The sequence below is a fragment of the Triticum dicoccoides genome, chromosome 3B, assembly GCF_002162155.2.
Source record: "Triticum dicoccoides isolate Atlit2015 ecotype Zavitan chromosome 3B, WEW_v2.0, whole genome shotgun sequence".
Taxonomy (NCBI): domain Eukaryota; kingdom Viridiplantae; phylum Streptophyta; class Magnoliopsida; order Poales; family Poaceae; genus Triticum; species Triticum dicoccoides.
Genome location: NC_041385.1, coordinates 369,974,882 through 370,002,146, shown reverse-complemented (window position 1 = coordinate 370,002,146; position 27,265 = coordinate 369,974,882). Strand labels below are relative to the sequence as shown.

At 50.1% G+C, this 27,265-nt stretch overlaps 1 protein-coding gene across 7 annotated transcripts; it reads right to left on the bottom strand.

The window, feature by feature from the left end:
* Nucleotides 1–204: 204 nt before the first annotated feature.
* Nucleotides 205–9,216, bottom strand: LOC119276092. Of its 7 annotated transcripts, XM_037557080.1 has the most exons (11): nucleotides 8,777–9,216; nucleotides 8,469–8,570; nucleotides 8,137–8,357; nucleotides 6,442–8,058; nucleotides 5,507–5,617; nucleotides 4,285–4,435; nucleotides 4,030–4,132; nucleotides 3,828–3,866; nucleotides 1,091–1,172; nucleotides 945–995; nucleotides 205–817 (listed from the first exon to the last, which is right to left on the bottom strand). In XM_037557080.1, exons 4-10 carry the CDS (start codon nucleotides 6,475–6,477, stop codon nucleotides 990–992), a joined length of 528 nt encoding a protein of 175 aa, XP_037412977.1. In that variant the 5' UTR covers nucleotides 6,478–8,058; nucleotides 8,137–8,357; nucleotides 8,469–8,570; nucleotides 8,777–9,216; the 3' UTR covers nucleotides 205–817; nucleotides 945–989. The 7 variants fall into 7 exon arrangements, 1 of the variants encoding a protein (XP_037412977.1); XR_005136324.1 differs by having other exon boundaries at nucleotides 1,091–4,132; nucleotides 6,442–6,493; nucleotides 7,509–8,058; XR_005136319.1 differs by having other exon boundaries at nucleotides 1,091–3,943; nucleotides 5,507–8,058.
* Between the last annotated feature and the right edge of the window lie 18,049 nt (nucleotides 9,217–27,265).

The following is a 27,265-nucleotide window of genomic DNA, read 5'->3' as shown; positions in this document are numbered from 1 at the left end:
TTGCCAAAAGACATGAGAATGCAAGCAAAAAGGTCCTGCAGAAATAAGGTGAGAGAAATGCATCCTGTTACAGCCTTACATGTGAAGCGAAATAAGCATTTTGTAGTAAGCATATATGGTAAACTACAATCTTCGGATAACCACATTGGGCAATCCTTTACAATCAATTCAACCGACTAATCGGTCAATTCGACACCAGACAGTAAAGATAAACACAAGTTACTAAAAACTTTTGAACCACAGATGCCTTGTACTTAATCCATATAATGAGACCCACGAGGTAATGCAGAATAAAAATAGTAGCTCTGTATCTTAACCAAACCATAGTGCAAATATTTTCCACAAATATCATAGTGAGCAGGATAAGAACAACATGATAAAAACAGCAGCTCTGCATCTTAATCGGCAGTTCATCCCTACCTAGTCTCCCTGTCCGCCGCCACCTCCTCCTGGATCTCATCGCTGGTAGCACACCGCAGTCGGCCAGCCAGCAATCAACACTGCGCCAAACAACGATCTCCAAGCCTTCGTCCCGCCCGTCTTCCCCAGTACTTTTTTTGCTGGTGTTCCCCAATCCTTCTTGATCATCCTCCTTGTTGCCAGAACGTGACCAAGGTACATGCTGATCTATAGGCGGCATAAAGATCTCCCTTGTGCCCTATCCTCTCTACCGATTGTCCTCCTCACGTTGATCTACAAGTTTATGTGGCATAAAGATCTCCCTTTTGCCCTATCTCTCTACTGATTGCCCTTGTCCCGCTGATCTGCCAGTGCTGTAGATGATCTCCCTTTTGAACTCACTTCTGCCATCCTTCTCCTAGCAACAAGAAAGAAGCTGATCAATCTCAAGATATGTAAAAGAATGGGAAATTTTCACCACAAATCTCATCTAGCCATAACAAATCTTAACATCAGAATAAAAGAACAAAGGGAAGAAAAATCACCTTGATCTTCTTCACTGTTTAGTTAAATTCTTCTTCCCTTCATCCTCAGATCTGCACACGTAATGTTTAAAAAACTAATATATTAGTAAGTTTAAACATTAGCGATGGGAGGGGAGGAAGTAAGAGAAAAAGTGAGAGGAGAGCACCTTGGCAAGACCCATCTGAAGTCCACTCAATGATATCCCATTTGGTTTTGATGTTCCTAGTAGGATCAAGAGGGTTGTGCTTCTGGAAAGAGATAGGCAAGTATATGTAGTACCTCACATTAATACATGATTTGGTTACATGCATGTCAACACACACTTTTTCACATCAACTACCAATTTAAACGAAAATAGCCAAAAAAACTCAGTAGGAAAACTAACACAATGCAGACCAAGATTTACTTGGTATTAGAACAAATCATACAGATTCAATCTTTGCTCAATGAAAACTGAGGAAGAACTCTATAACTACCCTAATCTGCATTGATCATTGCATGATATCAAATTTGTTTCTGTTGAGATCGATTTGGTTTGCATGTGTTGATTTAGTCCCACTGAAGCCATGTACACATTGAAAAAAATCAATGGTTTAGTTGATTTAGTCGTGGGCAAGCACATATGATAACAAATTTAACGCTCATTCTACCAAATGACGCAAAGTCCTATTTGAAATCATGAGTGCTATAAAACTGTTCTACTTGTTGATAAAATTAGCATTTAGGAACCACATGGGATGCCTAATTCCACAGTCATATTTCAAACACAAAGTGTTTTGAAAATGTGCCTTTGTCGATAAAATTGGGGATAAAATTGGGTTTCATGAACCACAGAAGTACTAATTCAAACCCTTTAAAACCCCTTAGATGCCGAACGACGCAAAGTTCCAATTTAGACCAAGAATTATCTAACATGTTTCACATTTATCCTTTACATATAAGTGTTAGATACACTTTCATTGCACATACAAATTTTCCAGCTTATAAACAACAATATATTCAAAAGAAATAACTTGATAGGAAATTATGCCTATTGCTAAACCACAATGACAACATTAATGTAAATTTATATGACTAAGTATACTTCCATAATACAAAATCAAGTAACTTGTTAGGAAATTATGCATACTGCTAAACCACAACTTGACAACAATAATGTAAATATATATATATGACTAAGTCATACTTACATAATACAAAATCAAATAACTTGATAGGACATTATGCCTATTGCTGAACCACAAGTTGACAACATTAATGTAAATATATATGACCAAGTCATACTTCCATAATACAAAATCAAGTAACATGGATTCCACAAAAAAGTTTTAGCTTCAGAGCATAATACTGATCTATCTTTGTCTTTGTATCCTTTTTCTTCTCCGAACTTGAGTGTGATGCCTTTCTCTTATTCATGGCTCTTGACCAACAATTCTCAAATCATCATATTTACCTTTTTATTCCATAAGAAATCTGTAATGGGTCTTCACCCATATCGTCAGCAAGTTTATGAGGGAAAGAAAGCACAATACCTGGATTGTTGCTCGTTCAATTTCAAGTTGGAATTTCTAGACTATTATGTTTCCAAAAGCAAAGCTAAGAATGACATACACAGTACTGTAACAGGGAAAGTCGGAAAATTAAAATATATACTCTGAAACATATTGCAGAAAGAGAAGCGTGAAGCACACTTCCTAGAAATTTTAACACAAGTGAACATTCATTTTTATTGAGCCTACTATTTATCTATGGAGGAGCATGGATAAGAAAAGACATAAATTTAGAAAATATATGCAAGTTCACATATATTTTTCTAAAATACAATGGAAACGTGTTGGTCCACTGGTCTATCAGGACGGTGTATTCTCATATTCCAGGGAATATAAATTCATACAAAAATAAAACATGTGATAGGTGGGGAACGTCTTTAAGGCAAAACAAGTAACTAATCAAGAAAGAAGTTTGCTCAGTCAATTTTTCTGGAGTAAACATTGCGTTGGCACACAACGGCAAGGCAACAAATAAGAAATTTAACAGCTCCACGCGATTTGAGTAGTCCAAACAGAACCTTCGCATATGTACATAGGTAGCCATATGGAGCATAACCATATGTAAAAGAGGCAATCCTAGGAACACTTCCTTTCAAAAAAGCAAGTCAGGTAGCTAATAGTTTGGATAATAAAACCTCTATAGATAGTAGAAAACAACTTCCAATGATTCAACTATACAGACTAAAAAGTTCACCGGGAAATGAGAAGAGCCGGCAAAATATATTAAGTTACAGAAGAAGCATCTGAAATACAATACTGGCTAGTTTGGCACGAACCCTGCATATATTCGAGTGCAATTCACATCCTCTAGGCCATCGTTCTCACGCACTTTTACCTTCTACTCCCTCCGTCCGGAAAAACTTGTCTCAAGCTTATCTTTCAAATGGATGTATCTAGCACTAACTTGGTGCTAGATACATGTATTTATGGGACAAGTTTTTTCGGACGGAGGGAGTACGTAGAAAGCATATAGAGAGTATGAAGAGGTGATACAGATTACACAACAAATATTAGTTTCAGAGATTTAGAAGGCCGTCCAGTTTTGCATAGTATGTAAATGGGACCAGTATGCTTTCACCTATGTAGAACTGGACGGCGTACTACTTATTTCAGAGTCAACACATATTTTGATCTCTAAAAGAAACCTGACATGAATCATCTGCTACTCTAGAAATCAAATTTATCATGGCTAACCAACATGGAATGATAGCAGAATAACAAACCATCACTAACGTGTGGCATCTGAATTTCTGGCTATACTAACGTTATTTGGCAGATATAGACAATAGTGCCAACCATAAAGTATTATTTGCAAAAGCAAGGAAGGTTACTGTAGCTAGATAAATGACTCGCCTCAAGTAGATTGCCAAATTTTTATTAGAAAGTGCATGCCTGGAGAAATGGAAAAAGGCAAGATAAATTTTTTATTAGATAGGACATCTCGGGGAATCACAGTGAGAATGGAAGGCCTGGAGAAATGTAAAAAGGCAAGATAAAATTCAGACATTGGCATACAGAGAAACTAATAGGCAAACATGCACCATCAATCACTCACCATAAGGTTAGCTGCTGGACAGTAGCTGAGCTGCAGTAGACGGTTACCAAGAAATGAACAAAGGGACAATCTCTACAAAATAACCATGAGAGCACCAAACTATCTGCAAACATGAAGGCCCTTGCTTGGATTAGATGGGACGAGTACTCCATGATAATCAAAACAAAAAGATGGGATTTAAATTTATAGAGCAATGCTAGGAAGATATTGTCTTGAAGAAAGGAAGGTAAGAAAACAATAAAGCAAGTGATGAACCTGCAAAAATAGCCTCCAAGTTTTGCTTGAAAATCCATCGAATATATCCTTGATCGCATATTTGTCTCTGTTGAGGTAGTGACTCTACGGGAAGGTTCTCCAGAAAACAGAGTAAAGTTGTTTTTTTCTTTTTGAGAGCTTGACAGCAAACCTGCAATGCATCAAAAAGGGATTAGAATTGATAAGAAAAGAAATCCCTGCTATTTTATCGTCGAAGAACATACTTCCATCGACGAAAATAAAAAACATTGAAATTTGATGGTGTAAGGAACCTGCAGTGATATACTGAGCAATAAACTACTTTGCAATGATATATTGAACCATAAACATGAAGCTCTACTTTGATGCTAATAAATTTATAACTGGGGAAGTAGGAAAATTAAATCATATACTCTAAAACATATTGCAGAAACAGAAGCGTGATGCACACTTCCTTGAAATTTGAACACAAGTGAACATTCATTTCAGTTAACACTACTATTTATCTACAGGGGAGCATGGATAAGAAAAGAAAAAAATAGAAAATGTATGCAAATTCACATATATTTTTCAAAAATCCCATGGAAATGTGTTGGTCCGCTGGTCTATCAGGACGGTGTATTCTCATATTCCAGGGAATATGAAATTCATACAAAAAGAAAACATGGGACATAGATTGGGAATGTCTTTGAGGAAAAGCAAGTAACTAATCAAGAAAGAAGCTTGCTCATTCCATTTTCCTGGAGTAAACATTGCGAAGTACCCAGCTATTGAAGTTCCCAGCTAGTACTTAGTATTTGACAATAGGACAGATTATTACCAGACTATACAAGCACCAACTTACATGTATGAGGCTCTATTAAGTAAACATGATTGAAGGGTGAACTATCAACAGATGAAGCACCGACTTACATGTATGAGGCTCTATTAAGTAAACATGATTGAAGGGTGAAATTATCAACAGATCAAGCAGATCAAATCTCCAAAATAAATAGTTGAATAAACGTGACCCGAATTTACAATTCAGAATGTTCGGCGTCTCACTATATGGTAAGCAGAGTATTTAATTTCGATCTTTTCATGATCACAGGCGCAAGGACTGTACACACAATTGGTTCCGACATTAGCCCTTTACAGCATGCTGGTACACAAATTACGTAACTAAAACATCAATAGTTTTGTGTAATCCCAATTTAGAGATGAAAAACTGAACCACCATGACAGTACGTAGGAAAGAGCAAACCTTGAGCAGGAGAACAAACAAACAACATCGCTGCAGGATCCTCTGTCCCCATCTCATCTCCACCACGCTTCCTCTCTGCGGCCCGATTGACAGCGTCGGATTCAGGAAGTTCTGTGATCACAAGATTCACAATAGATCAAGTACATCTAAGAATACATACAACATATAGAAGCATTTAGGCTAAACAATTCTTGCATAGATGGGTAGGGGAGAGAGAAAGAGATCATGAGCGGAGGGGAAAGAAGGACTCGGGAAGCTCATCCTGATATGCGCCCCTATACAGAAACAATGCAACCTACACACGCACAAGGCATTGTTGGATCTTAACAAGGACTGTCATAATATAGAGATGAGCAAACATCATTTAGCTTTCCAGCGATCAAATAAGCTTGTACATAAAAGGAGTTTTATATTTAAAATAAAAGGCTGCCGTATATGATCGTAAACATGACAATCTGAACTAAATGCATAATGCATTTGTGCAGTTTAAAAGGACCAGTAGCTTCCCCAATTTCGCTGGTCAATGCACCAAAACCTGGACAGGTTAACTCTTCGTCTATGAATGAGAACAACAATCTTAAAGCAGTGAACTCAACGACCCACATATTGTTCCTCTGACCTACAGCAGCAAGCTAAATAACACCTAGGTTGTGTTTTATCTCATCGCAAAAAGAATGTAAATCATCACTCCGTAAGATCAAGATTGACTATTTATTCTACTTCGCCCCACTGAAGCCATGTACACATTGAAAAAAAAATCACAACTCAACATCAGGGACAAGGAAAAAAATGCATACGTGTGTGTGTGTGCGTGTGTTTCTGTTGAGATCGATTTGGTTCGAAGGCAAGCACGCGCACAACAGGAAGTCCTTTCCCTCACGGTCTTGGAACCAGCCAAGTGCCGCAAGAGAGAATCAAATAAGAGGAGGGCTTACCCGATTTGGCCCAAATCGAGGACCAAATAATGCCATCCTGTTATTTGATTATCTGCAAAGTCTTATGTACAGGAAAGTTGGTCTAACATTACATCATCATGCAAATATATGCTTTGGAGGGTGGGTATCCAGGAAAAGGACACCCTGAAAATGGAAATGCAATATGGTTAGCACTGAAACCCTCATTGCAAAAGAACCACCAGAAGGCCTCAACTTTCTGGACAAAACTGGGCACTCCATTCCGCTAGGAATGTACAGGCAATATGACCTGAATAAACAAAAATGAGTTATGTAAGACACAAAGGCAATTGCATTTGTTGTGCAACATCATTTACCTAGCAAAAACCATTTTAAAAAGTGCATCCCGGTCTTTCCGTTAGCACTTATTTCCCGAATAGGAATGTAAAAGCTATGTTTAAAATGGCAGGGTCTTAATAAAATACAATCAGATAGAGCAGCTCAGATGAATCAATAACATCCCTGCATTATGAATCCAATTCTTAGAACCCTTGGTATATTGCTATCTCTATCCGGTCTAAATTTACGCTCACAACATCATTTTCTGAAGTAAAAAAAAAGATTGCATGCATCCTAGGTGCATAACATGATCTATGAAAACAATTTTATACAAAGCATATGAACCAACTTCAACCATTCAATACAACACATATGAACCAACTTTAACCATTCAACGAACCGTTGCCGACATTTTCTAAACTTAATCAAGAGAAGTGGCTGCATAGAGCTAAAATCCCAAAATAATCACATGGTCAGGTCAAAGAAAAATTATGAGGTTGCAGAAGGTGGATAGGGCATCGTCTCCTCATGCCTCATTGCCTGAGAAGAAGAAAAAAGGGAAGGTGATTTTTTTGGGTCAAGGATATCATCAAGATAAACATGATTTTTTTTCTTACACGAGAGCAAGCAATAACACAACATTAACAATTTGTTAGACGCATATGGTATGCTAATAACCAAACTATAACAGAAGGGTGTGCATATATATCTACACCCACTGAGACCAGAGAACATAGCACGACTGGGTGATCAAATTATTGCAAGGATACATCGCCCTTCGGGATTCCATCTTATCGTATTGTAATGGCCTTCACCAAGGTCGTGAAGAGGATTGCATTTTTGGCTGAATATTGTTGCTCTGGCCAGCCTAACCGAGATTCAGTCAAGGAACAGTGGTAGAGAACAAACACATTAAATCAGAAATGTTATGGTTCATGTAAGGACTATGTAAAGAAGTGAGGCTACCATTAGCAGGCCAGTCCGGAAAAAGAGAAATGTAATGCCAGCATGAATAATGCAGTTCTTTGCACTTTTTTTTTCAAATATAGGCATGAATTAATGACTCCGACCCATAAACGACACCTGGGTAATCTATAAGAATCTAAAGCTGGCAGAACAGATCGTATACTTCCTCTTACGAAGGCTCGAGCTAATAAAAGTCACACGTGATGAAGAGAAAGAAAGATTTCTATGGACAGCAGAACAGCGAGGCATGACTCATGCATGGTTCACCAGAATATGTAAGGATATATCCATAGACCACAACAAATTCAGAACCTGAAGAAGACCACTGAACATCATGCACTGGCCCCTCCTTTTCTGCAAATTACTGATAAAAGTTAATGACCAGACATTAAAAAACAGTCTCGTAAAGAATATCAAAAACTAATAACTTACTGAGAGGAACAATTCCTTTAAAGGCCCTATCAGTTGTCAAGTAGTGCAACTTGGTTTCGCCATAATACTCTGGTTGGTTTTATCCACATCAGGTTGGGAGACAATAAGAAGTCCAGTAGACACCTTGTTCCATTGGAACTGAACAGTTGGACAGCGAAAAAAGCTCCTACCGACAGAAAACTTGATTTTGTGCATCCTTGTCACAAGAAAAGATCTGAACACTGCGAAAGTCAACAGCAAGTAAATCATACATTTGCCTCTGGGGCAAATCTTGTAACATGAAATCCTGGAGCACTTGGTAGCTGCATTGCAGTTATGCGTGGTAATCTTACCTTGTACACAATCAATTTATTAAAATTACTTGTGTCAAAGAAGTGCATCTCGTTAGTCACCATCCATCCGACAAGGACACATCCGCAGAAAATTTTACTGGCCTGTCAAAATTTAATCAACATGTCATGTACCAGTAAACTTTATGCATCTCATTACTAATTACATACTATGGGTAGATGAAATTAGCAGTCTTAGGTGTACAGATTACGAATCACCCTAGAAACAAGAGCAAGATGCCATCAAGTGAGGAGGGAAGGTGGGGAAAAGGGCCAGAGAGAGAGAGAGAGAGAGATGGTTGGGGACTCACCTGCGCACTTGGTGGCCGTGAAGATGCGAGCTATTCGAGCAGGGACGCATTGGGGTGCGAGGTCGTGTACCAGCTGCAGTCTCCGTCGCTCACCTGCTGAGGCTGCCGCCCACTGCACCACCACATGAGCCGCCCGCGCTCTGGTTTGCCCCTGTCGGGTCACAAGGACGGCGTCAAGAGCGGCCGCCGCAGCAAGCCGATGAGGCCGGCATCGAGGACCTGGTGAGGTCGGACGCGAGGGCACGGGAAGAGCTCCGCAACACCATGGCAGGGGCCGTCAGCGATGGCACATGAGATGACAGGACGAGCGCGCGGTCCTAGGGCGGAGGGTGTGGCGACGAGGGAGGAGGGAGGGAGTGCAGCGGCAGACGAGGCAAGGAGGAGGAGGGAGGGTGTGGCGGCTGTGGTTTGGGGGGCTAGGGTTCACGCCGAACGCACCGTCTCAGGCATCACGCGCGAGGAGCCGATAGGAAAATCCTTCTGCACGTTGGCACGGCTAACCCATCCAAGGAACGCCTGAGATGAGCCCACTCGTCATTGGCGTATGAAAATGACCGCGAGGTAAAATCAGGTTTGACTGTAGGTGAAGATCCCACGGTTCAGATGCACCAGTTAACAGATCGAACGGCCATCGAAGGCCCAATCTGGGGGAGCGCTGGTTGGCTGAGTTGGCTAGCCTCTTTTTTATTTTAAATTGGAACTCTCCAGCAAGTCATCAACAGGCGCAGCATACTCCAAAGAGGTACGCTTCCCAGATTCCTTGTTGGCATCCCTGTTATCCTTCTTCTTTACCTTTCTTTCCTTGGTGAGACCTGCGGCTTCAGCGGTCTCTGTCGCGAATGTGTCCAGGTACATCTTATCTATGCAAACGATTGCGTCCTTCTCGTATAATGGAATGGAAATGACGCCCACCGACCCTTGCATCTTCAAGGTGTTGTAGGCATAGTGGGAACCGCCATGAAGTTTGCCAGAGCTAGGCATCCAAGGATTCCGTTGTACGACAGGAGGCGATCGACCACATCAAACACAACCTTCTCAGTCCGGTAATTCAACTCTCCCCCGAATGTCACTGGCAATGTGATCTTTCCCTTAGGACGACTCCTTCCGGGGTCGATTCCTTGAAATGTGCCCGTGACCTTGAGTTGTTCCTCTAGTACCTGAAGTTTGCTGATAACCTTTGGGGAAATCAGATTCAACCTGGCCCCGCAGTTAACCAACATCTTTGTGACCTTGAGGTCGCAGATTATTGGCGAGACCAACAATGGCAAGCACCCTACCGCGGTGGTGTGGTCAGGGTGGTCCTCTTCATCAAAGATGATGGGCGTACTTGACCACTTGAACGGCTTCCGAGATTCTACCGCTGGTGCACGGCATTAACTTCAGGCGCCCACTGTTTAAGTTGGCAGTGAGAGGAGTGCATAGATGCACCCCCGTCAATGCACAGGGCGTCAGTGGCCTTCTGGAATTCCTGCTCACTGGTTTCCTTTTCACCCCCTTCATCACTTTCACCATTGCAATCCTCCTTCTCACAGCCCCTGGCGGGTTTTCCTTGGTTCCGAGGAGCCTTGCCGGGGCGATTTACTTCACCGCCTCGGCCATTCCCGCTAGTGCCATTCTGACCTTTTTCCTTATCATGCTTCTCATACCCAGCCCTTTACTTCTTCACAAGCTGTTCAACCTGATGACACTCTTGGAGATCCTGGCCCTTGGCGATGAATCTTGCAGTACGGCCCATCACCTTTCCCAGCCTTCTCGGCAGCCGCAGCTGTCGGTGTCAAAACCGGCGGATCTCGGGTAGGGAGTCCCGATCTGTGCGTCAAGGCTGATGGTAACAGGAAGCAAGGGACACAGATGTTTACCCAGGTTCGGGCCCTCTCGATGGAGGTAAAACCCTACTTCCTGCTTGATTAATATTGATGATATGGGTAGTACCAGAGTAGATCTGCCACGAGATCGTAGAAGCTAAGCCCTAAGAGCTAGCCTATGATGGTATGATTGTAATTGTGATCGCCCTTCTAAGGACCAACCTCTCCGGTTTATATTGACACCGGAGAGGGCTAGGGTTTACATGGAATTGGTTACAAGGAAGGAAATATAATATCCGGATCGCCAAGCTTGCCTTCCACGCAAAGGAGAGTCCCATCCGGACACGGGTCGAAGTCTTGAGTCTTGTATCTTCACGCTTCAATAGTCCGGACGTTGTACACAGTTCGGCTGTCCGGATACCCCCTAATCCAGGACTCCCTCAGTAGCCCCTGAACCAGGCTTCAATGACGATGAGTCCGGCGCGCAGTATTGTCTTCGGCATTGCAAGGCGGTTCCTTCTCCGAATACTCCAAAGTAGTCATCGAACACTTGAATCGTGTCCGGATCCACAAAATGATCTTCACACACCGCCGTAGAGAGAATGATATTTCACAAATGCAATCTTCTGACAACTTTTTCTGAGGACGTGACATGTTATTACGGTCGGATCATTATTTGAACCGTTTTCCCACAACTAGCTACAGCGCATATTGCGAGGCGGTTTCTTTGACACGTCTTGTCAAAGCAGAGATCGTGTCCCCATATCACGGGATTCTCATCAATACGGGTATGGGTAGTCTAACCGCGCCGCTAATCGCGGCGAGTGGGAGGCAGACGGGCTCTATCAGGCAAGTGGGGAGGCACAAAAAGCAATTATCCCCTCTATAAAGAGGTTAGGTTTCTTTCTCTTTTACCCACACCTTCTCCTCCCGCTAGCTCATTCCCCTCTGTTCGAGCCCTAACGCCCAAGCACTCTTCTTCTCCATCGAAGAGAGGTTTTCCAAAGATGTCCGGATCCGGAGCAGGAGGCAGATGGATGGCCTCGACCGTCCAGGAGAAGGACAACAAGAAGCTTCGGGGAGCCAGGTATCTGGCTCAGAGGATCGGCCACCGTCTTCCACTGGCGGGACAGGTCGTCCCCACTCCGGAATCTCACGAGAGAGTCATGTTCCTTCCCCATTTCATCCGTGGGCTCGGGTTTCCCCTTCACCCGTCCGTTCGGGGAGTCATGTATTTTTACGGGATCGATTTTCATGATCTTTCCCCCAACTCCTTCCTCAAAATATCGACGTTCATCTTCGTGTGCGAGGCTTTTCTCCGGATCCCACCTCACTTCGGCCTATGGCTGAAGATCTTCAATGTGAAGCCCAAGGTGGTGAGTGGCGAACACGCCGAGTGTGGCGGCACCATGGTAAGCAAGATGCTCAAGGCTGTTTGGCCGAAAGATGCTTTCAACGACTCCGTCAAGGAGTGGCAGCGGCAGTGGTTCTATATCATCGAACCACGCGGCAAAAAGTGGGCGGCAGCTCCAGAGTTTAGATCCGGAGCTCCACTGCGGCTCACGTCCTGGCCCGAGAAGGGCCCAAACTGGTCCTCGTCCATGAGTTGTCGCTGCTCCGAACGCGCATTGTGGTCGATAGGGACGTCAAACTCGTCGACGTAGTCCAGGTGATGCTAGTCCGCCTGGTTCTCCCCTGTTAGCGCCGAGCTTGTACTTTGTGGGAGTTCGACCCAGACGAGTACCAAACCCTTCGGAAGCTTTATGATTCCTCCCACAAGGATATCTGGAAGGTGCTCTTCAAGTCCAGCAAATCGTGGCCGGGCCCCGCTGAGGACCGTGGGTATCAATTATCCCATTCTCCAAGCTCGGTAAGTCACAGCCACGCTCTGTCTATTCATGCTTCAGCTGGCATGTCATGAGGGAGACGTCCTAATCGTGTTTCATCACGACCTCAGGGATGGATAAAGAAAGTGGAGTAGATACATTGTCCGGCCCCGTTGCCGGAGGAACCGGCCGGACCCCTTCTATCGAAGATGCTGGTCCCTGCGCCTTACGAGGCGCCAAAGAAGGAGGCCTCCAAGAAGGTCAAGAAGACCCGGAGTGGCCTCCGTCGTTGCGAGGCTTCGGACGCAAAATCCGGGGACTCAAGCGACGCTCTTTCTTCGGAGGACGAAGAGGAGGAAGCAGAGGAAGACGAGCCTCACTCTGGAGGTGAGAGGAAGCGTGCAGCTTCCCCGTCCCTGGAGGCCGAATCGCCCAAGAGGGGGAAAGGTTCCCTCCCAGAGACATCCACCACGGCTGTCGACAGCAGCCCGGAGTGGGATCCCAGGGCCCAGCACCTAGGGAAGTCGTAAGTATACAGAATCCGAACTCACGTACGCGTCCGGGATTGTTTTCGGGTTTATAGGCTTTAACTGTAGCCGCATTTTGCATAGCCCGGCGAGGTCCCGCGCCGGACAGTCCTCATCGAAGGATTCACTGGGCTCAGACGCCTTGGTGAGCGAGACGCCTCCGCGGGCCCCTTCCCCAAAGTCCAGGCGCGACACCGAGGTATCGTCCCGACAGGACCCGGACCAGGGGGAACATATCCCCGTTGCCAGACACGTGGGGGCGGATAAGGCCCATTGGGACCTCTAAGGTTCCAGGGTCGAGCGGACAGCCACCTTCAATGGTGGGGGGCCTGCCTACCCCGTCGGCATCCTCTTTTCGAGCAGAGCTGCCCGGCGGTCTATCAATAGCGTTGAAGAACGCATCTATCGTTGATGAGCACCACACTCTCATGGGCGCGGTGGTTGAGAAGATTCAGTCCACCGAGAGCGGGCTGAACGAGTCCTGCTTTGGTCTTATAAAGGCCTTTGAGGTATGATTCCTAAGAAACCTTTGAGGAATTGTCATAATAGGAGTAGTAGCCCCTGATACGCTGTCCGGCGGAGAAGACGGAGCTGGGCAGGTGATGAGGACATCAATACCATTGTTACACCCACAGCCCCTACTGCTACATATACAGGACCAATTACTAGAGCTCGCGCACGCCAATTAAATTATCAGGTACTTCTGTTTCTTGGTAATGATTCTAATGTTCATGAGAATATGATGCTACCTAAATTGGATACATTTGTTTTGCTTACAAATGAAGGGCCTAGCTTGGAGAAGGATGAACATTGGAGCAAGAACAAGCATGGAGATGATGCCATGCGCAAGGGGAACAAGAACGGAGTTACAAGTGATGATTTCAGGACTTTGAAGCCACCATAATGGGTGCATGAAGCCTTGGACAAAATATACAAGATGCCACTTCATAAATTTCGTCCTGAGGCTATTATAGGTGCTGCGTCACCTTTTTATTGGGCCACACCCATGTAATTTCGAAATACATAAGTATAGGCTATTTTTAGAGTCTGTATGTGTGGGGAAACAAGAGATAGGGTTGATTTCGGATCCCTCCACCAAGGGCCACGAAATTCCCCTCTCTTCCTCCATATATACAGCCCTTAGGGCACCGTTTAGATTTTCCGCTTTCGCAGGAGCTTATGTGAATGACGTATACCCCTTTATGTGAAAATAGGCTTCTGCCGAGAGGACGGCCGCTTATAATGCGGAAGTGTCCGAACTAAAGCGTAACCTTGCACGGGCCGAGGAAGAACTCGACCTTGTAAAGAAGCAACTGGAAGGCAAGCAAGGTATGTTGAAAACAATTTTTTTGAAGTTGGCACGAACGAATAGTTGTGCATAATGAAAAATATTTGTATTGTATGCTCTAGGAGCGGGTGCCGAATACGAGGCACTAAAGAAAGCTTTGGCTGATGCCAACAAGAAGGTTGAGGCCGAACAGGCGCTTCGTGAAAAACACGAGGTCGGGGTTATCGCAGCTGAGCGAGAGCTCCAGGAAGCTATGAAGAAAAGCGAGGGCTTGGAGTAGAGTCTAAAAGGGAAAGAATCCGAACTCGCCCAAGCTCTCGAGGCTGCGGAAGGTGCTCGGGAAGAAGCCCAAGGTGTTGTGTGGGACATTCAGGAGGCCCGGAAAGTTACGGCTGGTAAGGCCTTCTATATTCTTAGCTCTTTATATGTGATAATGGGAAGAATCCTAAGCGGCAAGCTGAATTCTTATTTTTCCAGGGGCTTTTGCGGATCTTCCTCGCAGCATATCAGATGCCGCCCAATTCTACCGCATCGAGGAGAAGAAGTCTGCGGAGAGGGATTTCTGGTCGCAGTATCTGGCGCCGAACTATCCGGTGCCATTTATCGATCAGCTGAAACAGCTGGTCGAACTGCACCAGGCGGCCGAACTAGCCATGAAGGACTTAGTTGTCCGGCTGTGGCCTGCGGAGCCGATTCCAAGCAGTTACTTCGGACTCGTCAAGCAGATTGTGGGCGCTTGTCTTCAGCTTGATGCTATCGAGCGATCAGTATGTATAGAAGGCGCGCGCATGGTGTTTGCCTGTGCAGAAGTGCATTGGGGGAGGCTTGACGCAGAGAAGCTGATGACTGAGGGGCTGCCGGAGGGTAAGGAGCACCGCAAGCCCGAGCTTTACTATGAAAGTGTACTAAAAGGGGCCCGCCTTGCGGCGGACAAGTGTGCTAAAGACATTATATTTCCCTAAGGGCATTTGTGCCGCTTTTTGTAATATGGGATAATGGCATGTTTATTATATATTGCATGTTTTGTTTGAACATATGTTCTTCATGTGCGGCTGTTTATTGTATGCAAATACTGAGAGTTGACCACTCGTCGGCTTCTGCCCCCTTGTAAAAAGAATACGAGGGTGCTCGGGATATATCTTAATGCTCTTTATTCCATAGTTGGGTCCTTTTAAGGAGGTGTCTCTTTCTGCGAACCAGCCAATCGGACTATAGGGCTTTATTACTCTCACTTAGCCATAGGAATTCAAGTATGGTCGGCGCAGCCCCTAGTGTTCGAAAGGCCGAACTAGGGGCTCTATTAGCGCCTGATCAAAAGACCGATCCGTCGCACTCAGCATTTATAATGGCGTTGCGCAGAATAAATCTTTAAGGATTGTATACCCTCTCGAACAGCTGACCAGCTCTCGCTTCATCATGATGGTCGGTTTTTGGCTTTCTCTACTGAGGTGCTTGTCCGGCTGAACCGGGACACAATCGCAGTAGTTCTCCCAGCGCTACCTTAGCCGGCAGAACGGAACGTAAGGTACCAAAACATGGGAGCCGGGCAAACCCAACAAATGACCCAAGACATGATTCAGAGCAGATGCATATAGTGCTATAAGTTCGGGGTGCCGAGCGACCGAAAAGGTGGTCGGACTTTATTGTTGTACTGTGAAGCCCCTGGTGTAACCAGGCTAACGCGAAGCGTGGCTGTCATTTTCGGCAAAGGGACGTCGACGATAAGCGATGACTGGTGAGTATTTTCTAAGTCCGCGCATTGTAGTAGGATGATGTGTCCATGTATATGAGTGTGATGTATAAAAAAGAGGTGTCATTTGGCGGAACCTGTGGTGGCCGGACTGGAGGGGGTTGTGAGTGGATTGAGAGCGAATTCGAACTGCCTTCTACCTGCATGTTCCTGCCATAGTTTGTCCGGGCTGATTCCACGCCGCCAATCCTGTTCTGCGTCAATCGTTAGTTTGTAAATGCAAATGCTTGAAGGCAGTTGGGTGCCCTCTTTTTGTTGGTCCCAGGGTCCCTAATCGGGCCTCGGTGTGCCCAGCCATTATACCGTGAGGTAGTGCGGACTCCGCAATGGGTGTCCTGATAGCTGGCCTGAGTGATTTACCACGTGGAATCTAGTCAACATGGTTTATCCCGTTAGCATACGGTAAATTACCGCTTGGTGGGAAGGTGCCTTACATCTTTTAGGAGATGTTATTCGTGGATTCATACCCGTGTGGGCTTTATGGAGCCCCCGGACTACTAGGTCTGGAGGTACTGGAATTGACTTGTTGTGGTTGATGTGATTATGGGCGATCGGCTGTATTTTTATGCTCTGGGAGGGGGGTTCTATTGACTAGACGCCTCTCCTCGTTGTTTCCGGCCCACGGCCAACCGCCTTGTTTTGAGGATTCGACATTCTCTATTGGTGTGCTTTGCCGTCCTTCTAGGAGTTCCATGAATTTCGCATGGTTGGTCGAGCCTGTGGCCCGGGCCGAATAGGCTTGAGCTGCTCCTTGTCTGTTGACCGGACTGGTATTTGCTGGACCTGGCGCCAGTTTCCTTGACTTGACATTTGTTGCCATTGCGCCGAGGCTTGAGGGTGTCTCTTCGCGTATCCTTCTTACTGTCTTGGACCGAATGATGTGAGGACATTGGGGTGTGCGCCTTGGGTTCTCCTGCTTGGGTTGAGGTAGCCAGTTGTGCTGTGGATGCTCTTTATTGGGGCTGTCGAGTTCGTGCCTTTCGGTGGCCAGTACCTTGGTCCACCTATCCGTTAGCAAGTCTTGGTCAGCTTTAAGCTGCTCTTGCCTTTTTTGCAGACTCCTTGCCGTGGTCATGAGCCTTCGCTTGAAGCGAACTTGTTCCACTGGATCTTCAGGTACGCCGAATTTGTCATTGCCGAGGCTCACCTCGTCGTCGGAGGGGGGCCTATAGTTGTCCTTCTCCAAGTATCCCATCGTGACCGGTCCGGCCAGCTTGAAGGTAGGTTGATCAGGACTGTATTCCTTTTCGGCACCATCTGGGTTGCTTGCGTCTCTGGGTTCGGTGTTGATGTGGCGGGGCTTGGAGCGGCACCGACGAAGCATGGGCTTTGTCTTGCTCCTTGATGGGTTGTCCTCCGTTGCCTCGTCGCCATTGGTTTCCTTTGGAGTGTCCACCATATATATATCGTATGAGGAGGTGGCCGTCCACCGCCCTATGAGCGGTGGCTCCTGTAATTCTCCTACATCATCGTCCATACCGTCGATGTCTTCAGAGTCGAAGTCAAGCACATTGGTTACATCATCGATCGTCGCAATGAAGTGGGTGGTGGGTGGGCAACGAATTCCATCTCGTCGGCTTCCCACTCAAGCCGGACATAGTTCGGCCCAGAGTCTCCTGACAAAGAGAGAGACTTCAATAAGTTTAGCATGTCGCCAAAGGGTGAGTGCTGAAAGACGTCCGCCGCGGTGAACTCCATCACCGGAGCCCAACCAGGCTCGGTGGGCTCGGGGACGCGCGGACTGGAACCTACAACCGGATATGAATCCGGGGGTCCGGAGTCACAGGCTCCCTCAGAAGTGAGGCATGTGTTCAGCTCCATCGCCGATGAGGGTACGGCCCGCGGGGCGGGCTCCAGCCCTCCGTCCTTAAGCAACGCAACCTGCCCCGGATTTAGATCCGAGGGTTCTGCTGGGGTGATATCCCGAGCATCGTCTGACAGCAGGTCTAAGTCGTGCTCATCGTGAATGTTTGGCGCTCCTGACGCGGGCCCGAATCCGTCGATGATCAAGTCCCCGCGAATATCCGTTGTGTAGTTCAAGTTTCCGAACCTGACCTGGTGGCCAGGGGCATAGCTATCGATCTGCTCCAGGTGGCCAAGCGAATTGGCCCGCAATGCGAAGTCGTCAAACACAAAGATCTATCTGGGGAGGAAAGTCTCGCCCTGGATAGCATCGCTGATGATGATTGAAGGAGCCATCGAGCCTGACAGCGACGACATAGAGGAACTCTCAATGAAAGCATCAATGTCGGTGTCAAAACCGGCGGATCTCGGGTAGGGGGTCCCGATCTGTGCGTCAAGGCTGATGGTAACAGGAAGCAAGGGACACAGATGTTTACCCAGGTTCGGGCCCTAATGATGGAGGTAAAACCCTACTTCCTGCTTGATTAATATTGATGATATGGGTAGTACAAGAGTAGATCTACCATGAGATTGTAGAAGCTAAGCCCTAAGAGCTAGCCTATGATGGTATGATAGTAATTGTGATCGCCCTTCTAAGGACCAACCTCTCCAGTTTATATAGACACCGGAGAGGGCTAGGGTTTACATGGAGTCAGTTACAAGGAAGGAAATATAATATCCGGATCGCCAAGCTTGCCTTCCACGCAAAGGAGAGTCCCATCCGGACACGGGTCGAAGTCTTGAGTCTTGTATCTTCACGCTTCAATAGTCCGGACGTTGTACACAGTCCGGCGATACCCCCTAATCCAGGACTCCCTGAGCAGTCTCCCGGCAATTAGTGCACGCGGCAACTTCCTTGCCGGGAGCTTTGGCCTGAGCCTTGTTGTCGGTACTAGGCATGCCCGGTTCCTCATCGGTCATTACTGCCTTATCCTTGTGCTTCTTGTTGTGCTTCTTGTTCTTCTTCTTCTGACTGGTGGGCTTGTCATCATCCTCTGCACCGATGTCGATGCCATCTTCCTCTCTGGGGAGTTTCCTCCCCTCCTCCACCCATGCACACTTTTCCAACAAGGTGTAAAGTTCCTTCATAGTCTTGGGCAACCGAACGTTCATCTTGGAACGTATTCGATAGCTGCACATGTTGTATTGGAATGCAGCTATCATAGTTGCTGGGTGGATGTCTGGAATATTTCTGTGGACTCCGCTGAACCTATGCATGTACTTCCGCAGAGTCTCTACTTCTTTCTGCTGGAGAAGCTACAAGTTGCTGGGACGCCCTGGTTCTTGATGGTAGCCCGTGAAGGCGCCAATGAACTCATGGCACAGGTCAGCCCAGGTCGAAATGGAGTTCTCCGACAGGTGCATCATCCAAGACCTCACATTTGGCTTCAGCGGCAAATGGAAGTAGTTGGCGAACACCTTCTCATCTCTTCCCCTCACAGCTTGAACAGCGATGGTGTAGATGCTCAAGATCTCTAGAGGGTTTAGCCTCCCATCGTACTTCTCTGGTATCTCTAGCTTGAACGTGCGGGCGGACGACCAACGGACTTGCTGCAGTTCACGAGTGAAGGTGGGGCACCCAAACTCGAAAGGTAGGTGCCAGCTCCTGTCGAGTGCGAGCTCATCGACATCGGGATCATCACGCCCATCGGACTGGCGGAGGGTGTCAGGCGTTGCTTCATGGTGACGCGCGCGCCTTCCCTCTGCTTGTCCTCCGAGGCCCGCCGTTGGTCTCGACACTCTCGAGGGTCGGATGAGGCCATTGAGATGTTGTCGGGTTCTTGGTTGTGTGGCTCCCGCACTGGTTGCCGCGGCGGGGACTGCACTGTGGGTGTGTCCCCTTCAGTATGGCCAGCAGCGCGGGCTGTTGTTGTTGCCTAGGGAGGCTGCGGCAGGCCAGCTCGCTGTGATCCTCCCGCCTCGATGAAACCAATTAGGCTTTGGACGGTGGCTCGCCACTCATCCATCTGATCGGCTGCCAGCAGAAATCTCAACAGTAGTTGGGCCTGTGCCATGGCTGTCGGCGTTCTGGGAACGGGGGTCCCCAGATTTGCCTGCCTGCAGCCTGCGGCGTGGCTCAAAGGGGCCCCAGCACGGCCCATCTTCATCAGCACAAGATCAAGACCCTCGCGAGGGGCCAATCCTCGCGGGGCGGACGACAAGGAGCTTCCTCAGGCACGGCCTCGTCAGGCTGGCTCACGAGGAGGCGGAGAGTTCAAGGCGGGGTACCTCGTGAGGTGCCCATGATGCAAGCCATGACGACCAAGGGCGCTAGCCCGCGCAGTGTCCTTCTTTCCTCTTTGGTGCAAGGGGAGCAAGCGCAGGCGAGAGCATCAAGCAAAGGCATCCATTTTGGTGCAACAAGACCAAGACCAGTCCAACGGCAGGATGGATGTCACCGTGGAGCCCAAGTCGGCGTCACCACCAGAGCCTTTGACAGGCGAGGACCAACTTTAGTCAGGATAAGTGTACTAGATGTTCCCCTTCAAATTGGCCAATTGTTGGCGCCCTTCCCACTCAATATTTGGGAAGAGGCCCAGGGCCTTCGCCTATAAATAGGACTAGCCACCCACAGGGTAGAGGGATCGATCCATCCGGCCGACAAAGAGAGAGAGACCACAAGAACAGACACTCGCGAGGCTGTTCTTCCTTGTATTGTTCATCATCAGCCTGAGAGGCAATCCACCACACCACACACTGGAGTAGGGTATTACACCACATCATCAACCTTGAGGGTCTGCCGGAACCCGAAATCCGACATTTGGCGCGCCGGGTAGGGGTGCGCCGGAATCTGCCTTCCGTCGCCTCGCGTTTCGCCGCCCGTCGCATCATCATCACCATGTCCGGGGACCCAACGGGCAATCCCGATCCCTGGGCGGCCTGGCCCGCCCATGCAGAGCCGCTTGCCCAGGGCGACCTCAACCCTGTGCCCCAGGCAGCCCGCGGTCCGTAGGGCGCTGCGGGCCGCGGGCGACGCGGTCAGACGGTACCAGCTCTCACACCGTGGCAAGTGCGGTCGGCAGCGAGGGCCTCAAGCCATGCTGCGGCCACGGCGCCGTACTCACGGCGGGAGCAGGCGAACTCAAGGGCCGCACTCATGGTAGCTCGGGAACTGCTACAATGCAGGCTGCTGGAGGGCGGCCGTGACGTGCTGCTGGAGCGGGTGGCAGAGCTCCTGGGCTTCGCCGCCTCGGGGGCTCACCCCTTCTGCACCCAGCTGCCGCCTCAGGCACAAGGCGGACCGCACGGAGGCCCCACACGTGCCCACACAGCTCCAAGCGGATTCCAGGGCCACTCCAATGCCAACCTGGCCGTCGGCGCGTGGCCACCAACGATGCCGCCTCCGCCTTCGACCAGCGAAGGGGGATCCACTACAGCCCACGGTCCCGGCGAGATGCCACGCTACCACTCCCAGGTTGGCACCTCGAGCAGAACTGCGTGGCACACGGGGCACTACGGCGAGGCATTCGGGGCGGCAGCCCCGGAGGCGTATGTGCCCCACATGGTGGATCAAGGACATGCGCAGGAGGAAGATCATGGCCAGTTCCTCGGCCCAGGTTGGGGAGAAGAAATACCCGAGGTTGAGCTCTTTTCGGATCCCAGGGAAGGCCTCGTCGATCGCGCCGGAGGCAGCGACTATTGGGTACCGCTAATCCCTCAGGAACAAGCATACGCTAACCATGGATCACAGGAGGTATAGGTCGTCGCGGCGGGTGGCTGCCCCAATCCAGCAACTCCACACCCCTCAGGAGGAGGGCACCGGGGGCTGCAGGAGAGGGGCCGAGATCCTGCCTCGCCCACGCGGCGCTCGGAGCAAGGTGTCCTCAAGAGGTAGGCCCTCTGCCGGGGAGGTGCCCCAGGGCCTACCCCCGACAGAGGACCCGTGGTCATCGGGGGAACCGCTGGCGGCTGCTCTATCCCATCGGCGGCGTCCTCGGTCTCCGGCCGTCGTCGATGGCGATAGAGTGAGGCGCAAGGCGGGGCCCTCGTCTGGCGATATGAAGCAAGGCCGGTACCTGTGAAGAAGGCCTAGTGCCTGTGAAGCTCGCCGCCCCGTGACACTCTCACGTAATAATGAGTGGGGCTGTACACGCCCCGGAGTCTTTGGAGAGCCGCCCTCGGGCCTCGGGGGCTCCCGCCCACGCCCAGTGGCAGCACTTAGCTCCGCGCTGGTGAGAAGACATCGAAGACTAGACTAGGTGCCGTACGCGGCTTTTTCTGCTCTTTTTGCCTTTCCCCTTGGTTGTCGCTTTTCCCTGTTTGGATTTAAGTTGGATTTAAGCGTGAAACTTGCGTGTGTTCGGGGAAGGGGTGTTTAGTCTTGTTCGAGCAATCTTTTGCATTCTGGTTACCGCTTTGCATCCATCTAGTTTCAGCTGCCTCCCCTTGTGACCCCCTCGCGAACCGGGCCAGGACCAGCATGCGCGCAACCCAGACTGCCATCGCCACGTCCTCTCAGGAGGTTCTCATTGCAGGTTCAATAGGCTCGTTCAGGAGGCACTCGGGCCACCACGCCCCCGCAGGCTCGCCCAGGGCCCACGTGGGTCGAAGGTAAACAAGCCAGTTGGCTCATCACAAAACTAGTCACTCGGTATGGGCATATGGGCGATATCATGTCTACAAATACGCTAACTGCAAGTTTTCACACGAGGGTCTCCCCCTCCCAAAATGCTCTTACAACCCTCAGGGCCAAGCCCGAGCTCTCTCTGCGCAGGGTAAGAAGCAGCAACCGAGCGCGGTCAATCGGATAAATCCCCCAATGCATCCTCGGGGGCACCTCCGGAGTCGCCACTAGCATCGCTGGCCTCACCGTCGCCTTCTACGCCGCCGCCATCAGCACCTGGGCCATTCACCACTCCGCCCTCATCAGCAGCTACGACCACACCATCGTCATCAGTGGTGAAGGCCCTAACGAGGGCATCCACGTTGTCTTCCACCCAATGCGCCAGATTGCCCCGGATTGCCAGTGGTACCGGTGCGATGGCGGCATCGAAGTCGAAATGGGGGTCCATGTTCTGAAGGTGACTGAAGACACGAGAAAAAGCACGCCCATGTAGGGCACGGCTCCTCTCCTCCACCAACCTGTCGGCTTTGCCCGAACGAGTCTCTAGCTGCGTCACCACATCGGTGAAGAACTGAAGGTTACCAGCATAGTTAACCACACGAGGCTCCCCAACAGCTGCCTCGCAGATGATGCCCAAGGCCGTGTTAGCTCTTTCCCGGAGCTCGCGGAGCATGGGGATGTGCATGTGCTCCAGGGTCTGCCGCTAGCGTATCTTGTCCTTATTCCCCCGCGCAATGGCCTCAGCCGCGTCCACCCTTTGATGGAGAAGAAGCACCTCGGCGCGGGAGGAAGCCAGTTCCACCTGTGCCGCGCCAAGGGCGGCCCCGGCAGCGTCCGCACGCTGCATCACTTTATCCAGCTTTGCCTTCAGGGCGGCGGTCCTGCCCTCTGCTTCGACCTTGATCAACTCCAGCCTTTCCTCGAACTCGCGCTCGAGGTTTGAGCGGGCCGCCGCCACCCGGCGATCAACCTCCTCTGAGGCTCGGGCTTCCCTCGCGACAACATCATCCTCCGCCTGCGCCACTAGGCGCTCCCTCGTCTCCAATCGCTCAAGGTCCAGGGTGCGCTCGGTGGCCTCCAGCGTCAGTGCCTCCTCACGTTTCTGAAGCTCTGCCCAATCGACCAAGCCCCCCTTCATCGACGCAAGGGCCACCTCACACAACTCCACCTGTTGCTCCAGGGAGCTACTCCAGGCCCGAAGCTCCCACGCCCGCTCTTCTGCGGCCCTGCGCCGCTGGTCAGCCTCCTGAGCCTCCAAGACGGCCCGGGAGCAGGCCTCCCGAGAAGCCGCCAGCGATGCCTCGGCTTTCTCATTATCAAGGTCATGCTGGTGGCGCGCAAGGGCAACGGCCACTTTCAGCTTGCGCCTCTCCTCACCTAGGCGCAGGCCCTCGGCCTCAAGGCGCGCATCCTCGTCAGCAAGCTCTACACCAAGCTGGCTCACTGCGTCCGCCGCCCTCCGGAGGAACCCTTGGCGGAGGGCACGGCACTCCCAAGCATGCTCGAGCACATCTTCCACATCATCCTCCGCCCCGGGCGCGCGCGGAGAGCCACAAACCAGCGCCCCCCCTCTGGGCAGGGGGCTGGGGGCTGGCGCCCTCGCGATGGCCGGACGCGCCTCGCCAGAAGCCTGGCCCAAAGCCAGTTCGTCTTCCAAGGAAGAACGCAAGGCCGACCTCAGCCAGTCGCCGTCCACAACCAATCGAAGAGCCCAGGGCAGGCTGGCTATGCCCCGGGAGGGCTTGCGAAGGATGGTCGCGAGGTGCGCAGAATCAGGACGCATCACAGGATGGCCCAACTCTCCAACCGGCCTCACCACAAGGGCAGTGTTGGAGCTCGGGGCGCTTGGGGAAGGTGGAGAAGGCGAGGCCTGGAGGGATGGCTCCTCAGCCATCTCCATGAACTCGGCAGGAAGGACCCTGCAGGGGCAATGATCAACTGAAGCAACAGGAAAGTAAGGAACTGAGAAAGGGGAAGGCTTACTCATCAGTGGCGAAGTACATCATGCGCTTCAATAAGCGGAAAGGGTAATCATCACCCAAGGCCTCCCTTCTCTTTCGAAGAGCCTCGAAGTCCACGTGGAAGCGGCCCAGGATCTCGGCACAGGGGTCATCCTGCGACGAGGGAGAAGCGCGAAAGTGATCGGCGTCAGGGACATCGTTGTGGCGCACGCCGCGAGACGCTGCACCAAGAAGGGTGACCGGGGCCTCAGGGGCCTCTGCCGCGGGAGCCGCGGGCCGCGGCTCAACACCTTCAGCCGCCGCAGGCTAGACCGTCGTCCTCCCGCACTCGTTGAAGATGGTGGCGAGGGCAGAACTGACCTTGTCCAAGCCTTCCCGGTTGAGTATGATCGACCGGTCGAGAGGAGGAGCCGTCGACGGTGTTGGGCGGGGCGAGGGCACAGGCTTTTGCCCTTTCCCCTTCTTCATCGGAGCCATGGCGACAGGAAGGGGGAGGATTCGAGATTGGATTGGAAGCGGAGACTGGAGCTTGAGAGAAGGAAGAGCGGGAGGCGCGCGAGCGGCGAAAAGAGAGGCGACTGTGTGCAACCACAGGGTCCGCCTAGCCGGACGCAAAATAAGGAGGCGTGGGGGAACAGGGATGCCCACGTCCAATCAACTGCCATGCGGCGCCCAAGGCCGCAGGCCATTGGGGCCCGCGGCGCTTCGCACTTGCCCCTTCGCTTCTCTGCTAAGCCAAGTCCGGGCGCGCCTTGGGCCCGGGGCTACTGTCGGCGTTCTGGGAACGGGGGTACCCAGACTTGCCTGCCTGCGGCCTGCGATGTGGCCCAAGGAGTGGCCCAGTACGGCCCATCTTCATCAACACATACTCAAGACCCTCGCGAGGGGCCAAGCCTCGCGGGGCGGACGACATGAGGCTTCCTCGGGCACGGCCTCGTCAGGCTGGCTCGCGAGGAGGCGGAGAGATCAAGGCGGGGTACCTCGCGAGGTGCTCATGACGCAAGCCATGACCACCAAGGCCAGGCGGGCGCCAGGCGGACGCCGGCCTGCGCAGAGTCCTTATTTCCTCTTTGGTGCAAAGGGGGCAAGCGCATGCAAGAGTATCAAGCAAAGGAAACCATTTCGGTGCAACAAGACCAAGACCAGCAGGACGGCAGAACGGAGGTCATCGTGGAGCCCAAGCCGGCGTCATCGTCAGGGTCTTTGGTAGGCGAGGACCAACTTTAGTCAGGATAAGTGTACTAGATGTTCCCCTTCAAAATGGCTAATTGTTGGCGCCTTTCCCGCTCAATATTTGGGGAGAGGCCTAGGGCCTCCGCCTATAAATAGGACTAGCCACCCACAAGGTAGAGGGATCGATCGATCGACCGAAGGAACAAGGATAGAAAGATAGAGAGAGAGAGTGAAGCGACTGAACTCCCCCTAGCAGTTCATCGCACCAGCCAAGAACAGACCCCCGCGAGGCTGTTCTTCCCTTGTACTGTTCCCCGTCAGCCCCAGAGACAATCCACTACACCACAAACTAGAGTAGGGTATTACACCACAATGGTGGCCCGAACCAGTATAAATCTCGTGTCCCTTGTGTTGTTCTTCGTGTAGTTTTAGATCCTCGCGAGGCGGTGAGACATGGGTAGGCAAGGGGTGCGATCTCCGCGTGCACCCCGGAGTTCCAACCTTGAGGGTCTGCCAGAACCCGAAATCTGATACATACCTTTGCAACGGCGTCTTAGTCCTGACCGCCTTCCTTTTGAGCCTACCCGACTTCGGTGCCCCTTGTTGAAGAGTCACCGCGGGTTCGGCATGGTGTCCCGATGGCCTTCCCTGTACAACGCAATACATGTGCGGTGGGTAAGGCGCAAAGAGGGATTCCTTTTTGGAAGTTGGGACTTCGGTCTTACTTACATGTGATACAGGGAACAGGCCAGGATAATCAGCTATGATTGCCACCAATGCACCATCACAACTTAACTGATAAAATGTCCTGTCGACGAGCTCCACAAATGTGTCTAGATCTTCTTTGAGTCTGGGGTCGAGGGCTCGGTTGGGGTCCTCTAGATGTGGAGACGGGCTATGAACCTCCCTCATTGCTTTTCGCAATTCCTGCTATGAATGGACAAGGTAAACATTTATGCTAAAAAATAAGGGAATGACTGGAATAAAAGATAACAACTCACCCATCTTGGCGGGTTGTACATGGAGAATCCGTCACGCGGTTTGATGTGGATGAACTCCTCTTCTTCTCCTTTGTACAAATTGGACAGTATATTCGCCAGAGCAGCGGTGGAGTCCGGACCTTTACGGCCGCAGCGGGTGGCATCGTATTCTCCATTGAAGTGCCACATGGGTTTCCCCCGATATTGAAGTGGCTGCACTCCCTGAATTATACATATGGACATAACCTCAATTATTGTCAGTCCTGATTTGGCCAGCGTGGCTCTGATGCCCTTTGTTGGGAAATGTAGCATGCAATCTCAAAAAAATTCCTACGCTCACGCAAGCTCTATCTAGGAGATGCATAGCAACGAGAGGGGAGAGTGTGTCTACGTACCCTCGTAGACCGAAAGCAGAAGCGTTTGACAATGCGGTTGATGTAGTCAAACTTCTTCTTGTTCCGACCAATCAAGCACCGAACGTACGACACCTTCGAGTTCTGCACACGTTCAATTTGATGTCGTCCCTCAAACTCTTGATCCAGCAAAGTGTCAAGAAAGTAGATGAGTTCCGTCAGCACGCCAGCATGGGGACGGTGATGGTGAAGTGATCCGCGCAGGGCTTTGTCAAAGCACTACGAGAATATGACCGAGGGTGTAATCTGTGGAGGGAGGCGCCGCACATGGCTAACAGATGTTGTTCTGTGTTCTAGGCG

Excerpts from the sequence above, each read along its gene's own strand:
- LOC119276092 (XM_037557080.1), bottom strand. The coding sequence starts at position 6,477 with ATGGCATTATTTGGTCCTCGATTTGGGCCAAATCGG. Across the intron at positions 4,133-4,284 it reads CTTGGAGGCTATTTTTGCAG|ATAGTTTGGTGCTCTCATGG; the intron begins GTTCATCACTTG and ends TCATGTTTGCAG. Across the intron at positions 1,173-3,827 it reads AATTTGGCAATCTACTTGAG|AAGCACAACCCTCTTGATCC; the intron begins GCGAGTCATTTA and ends ATCTCTTTCCAG.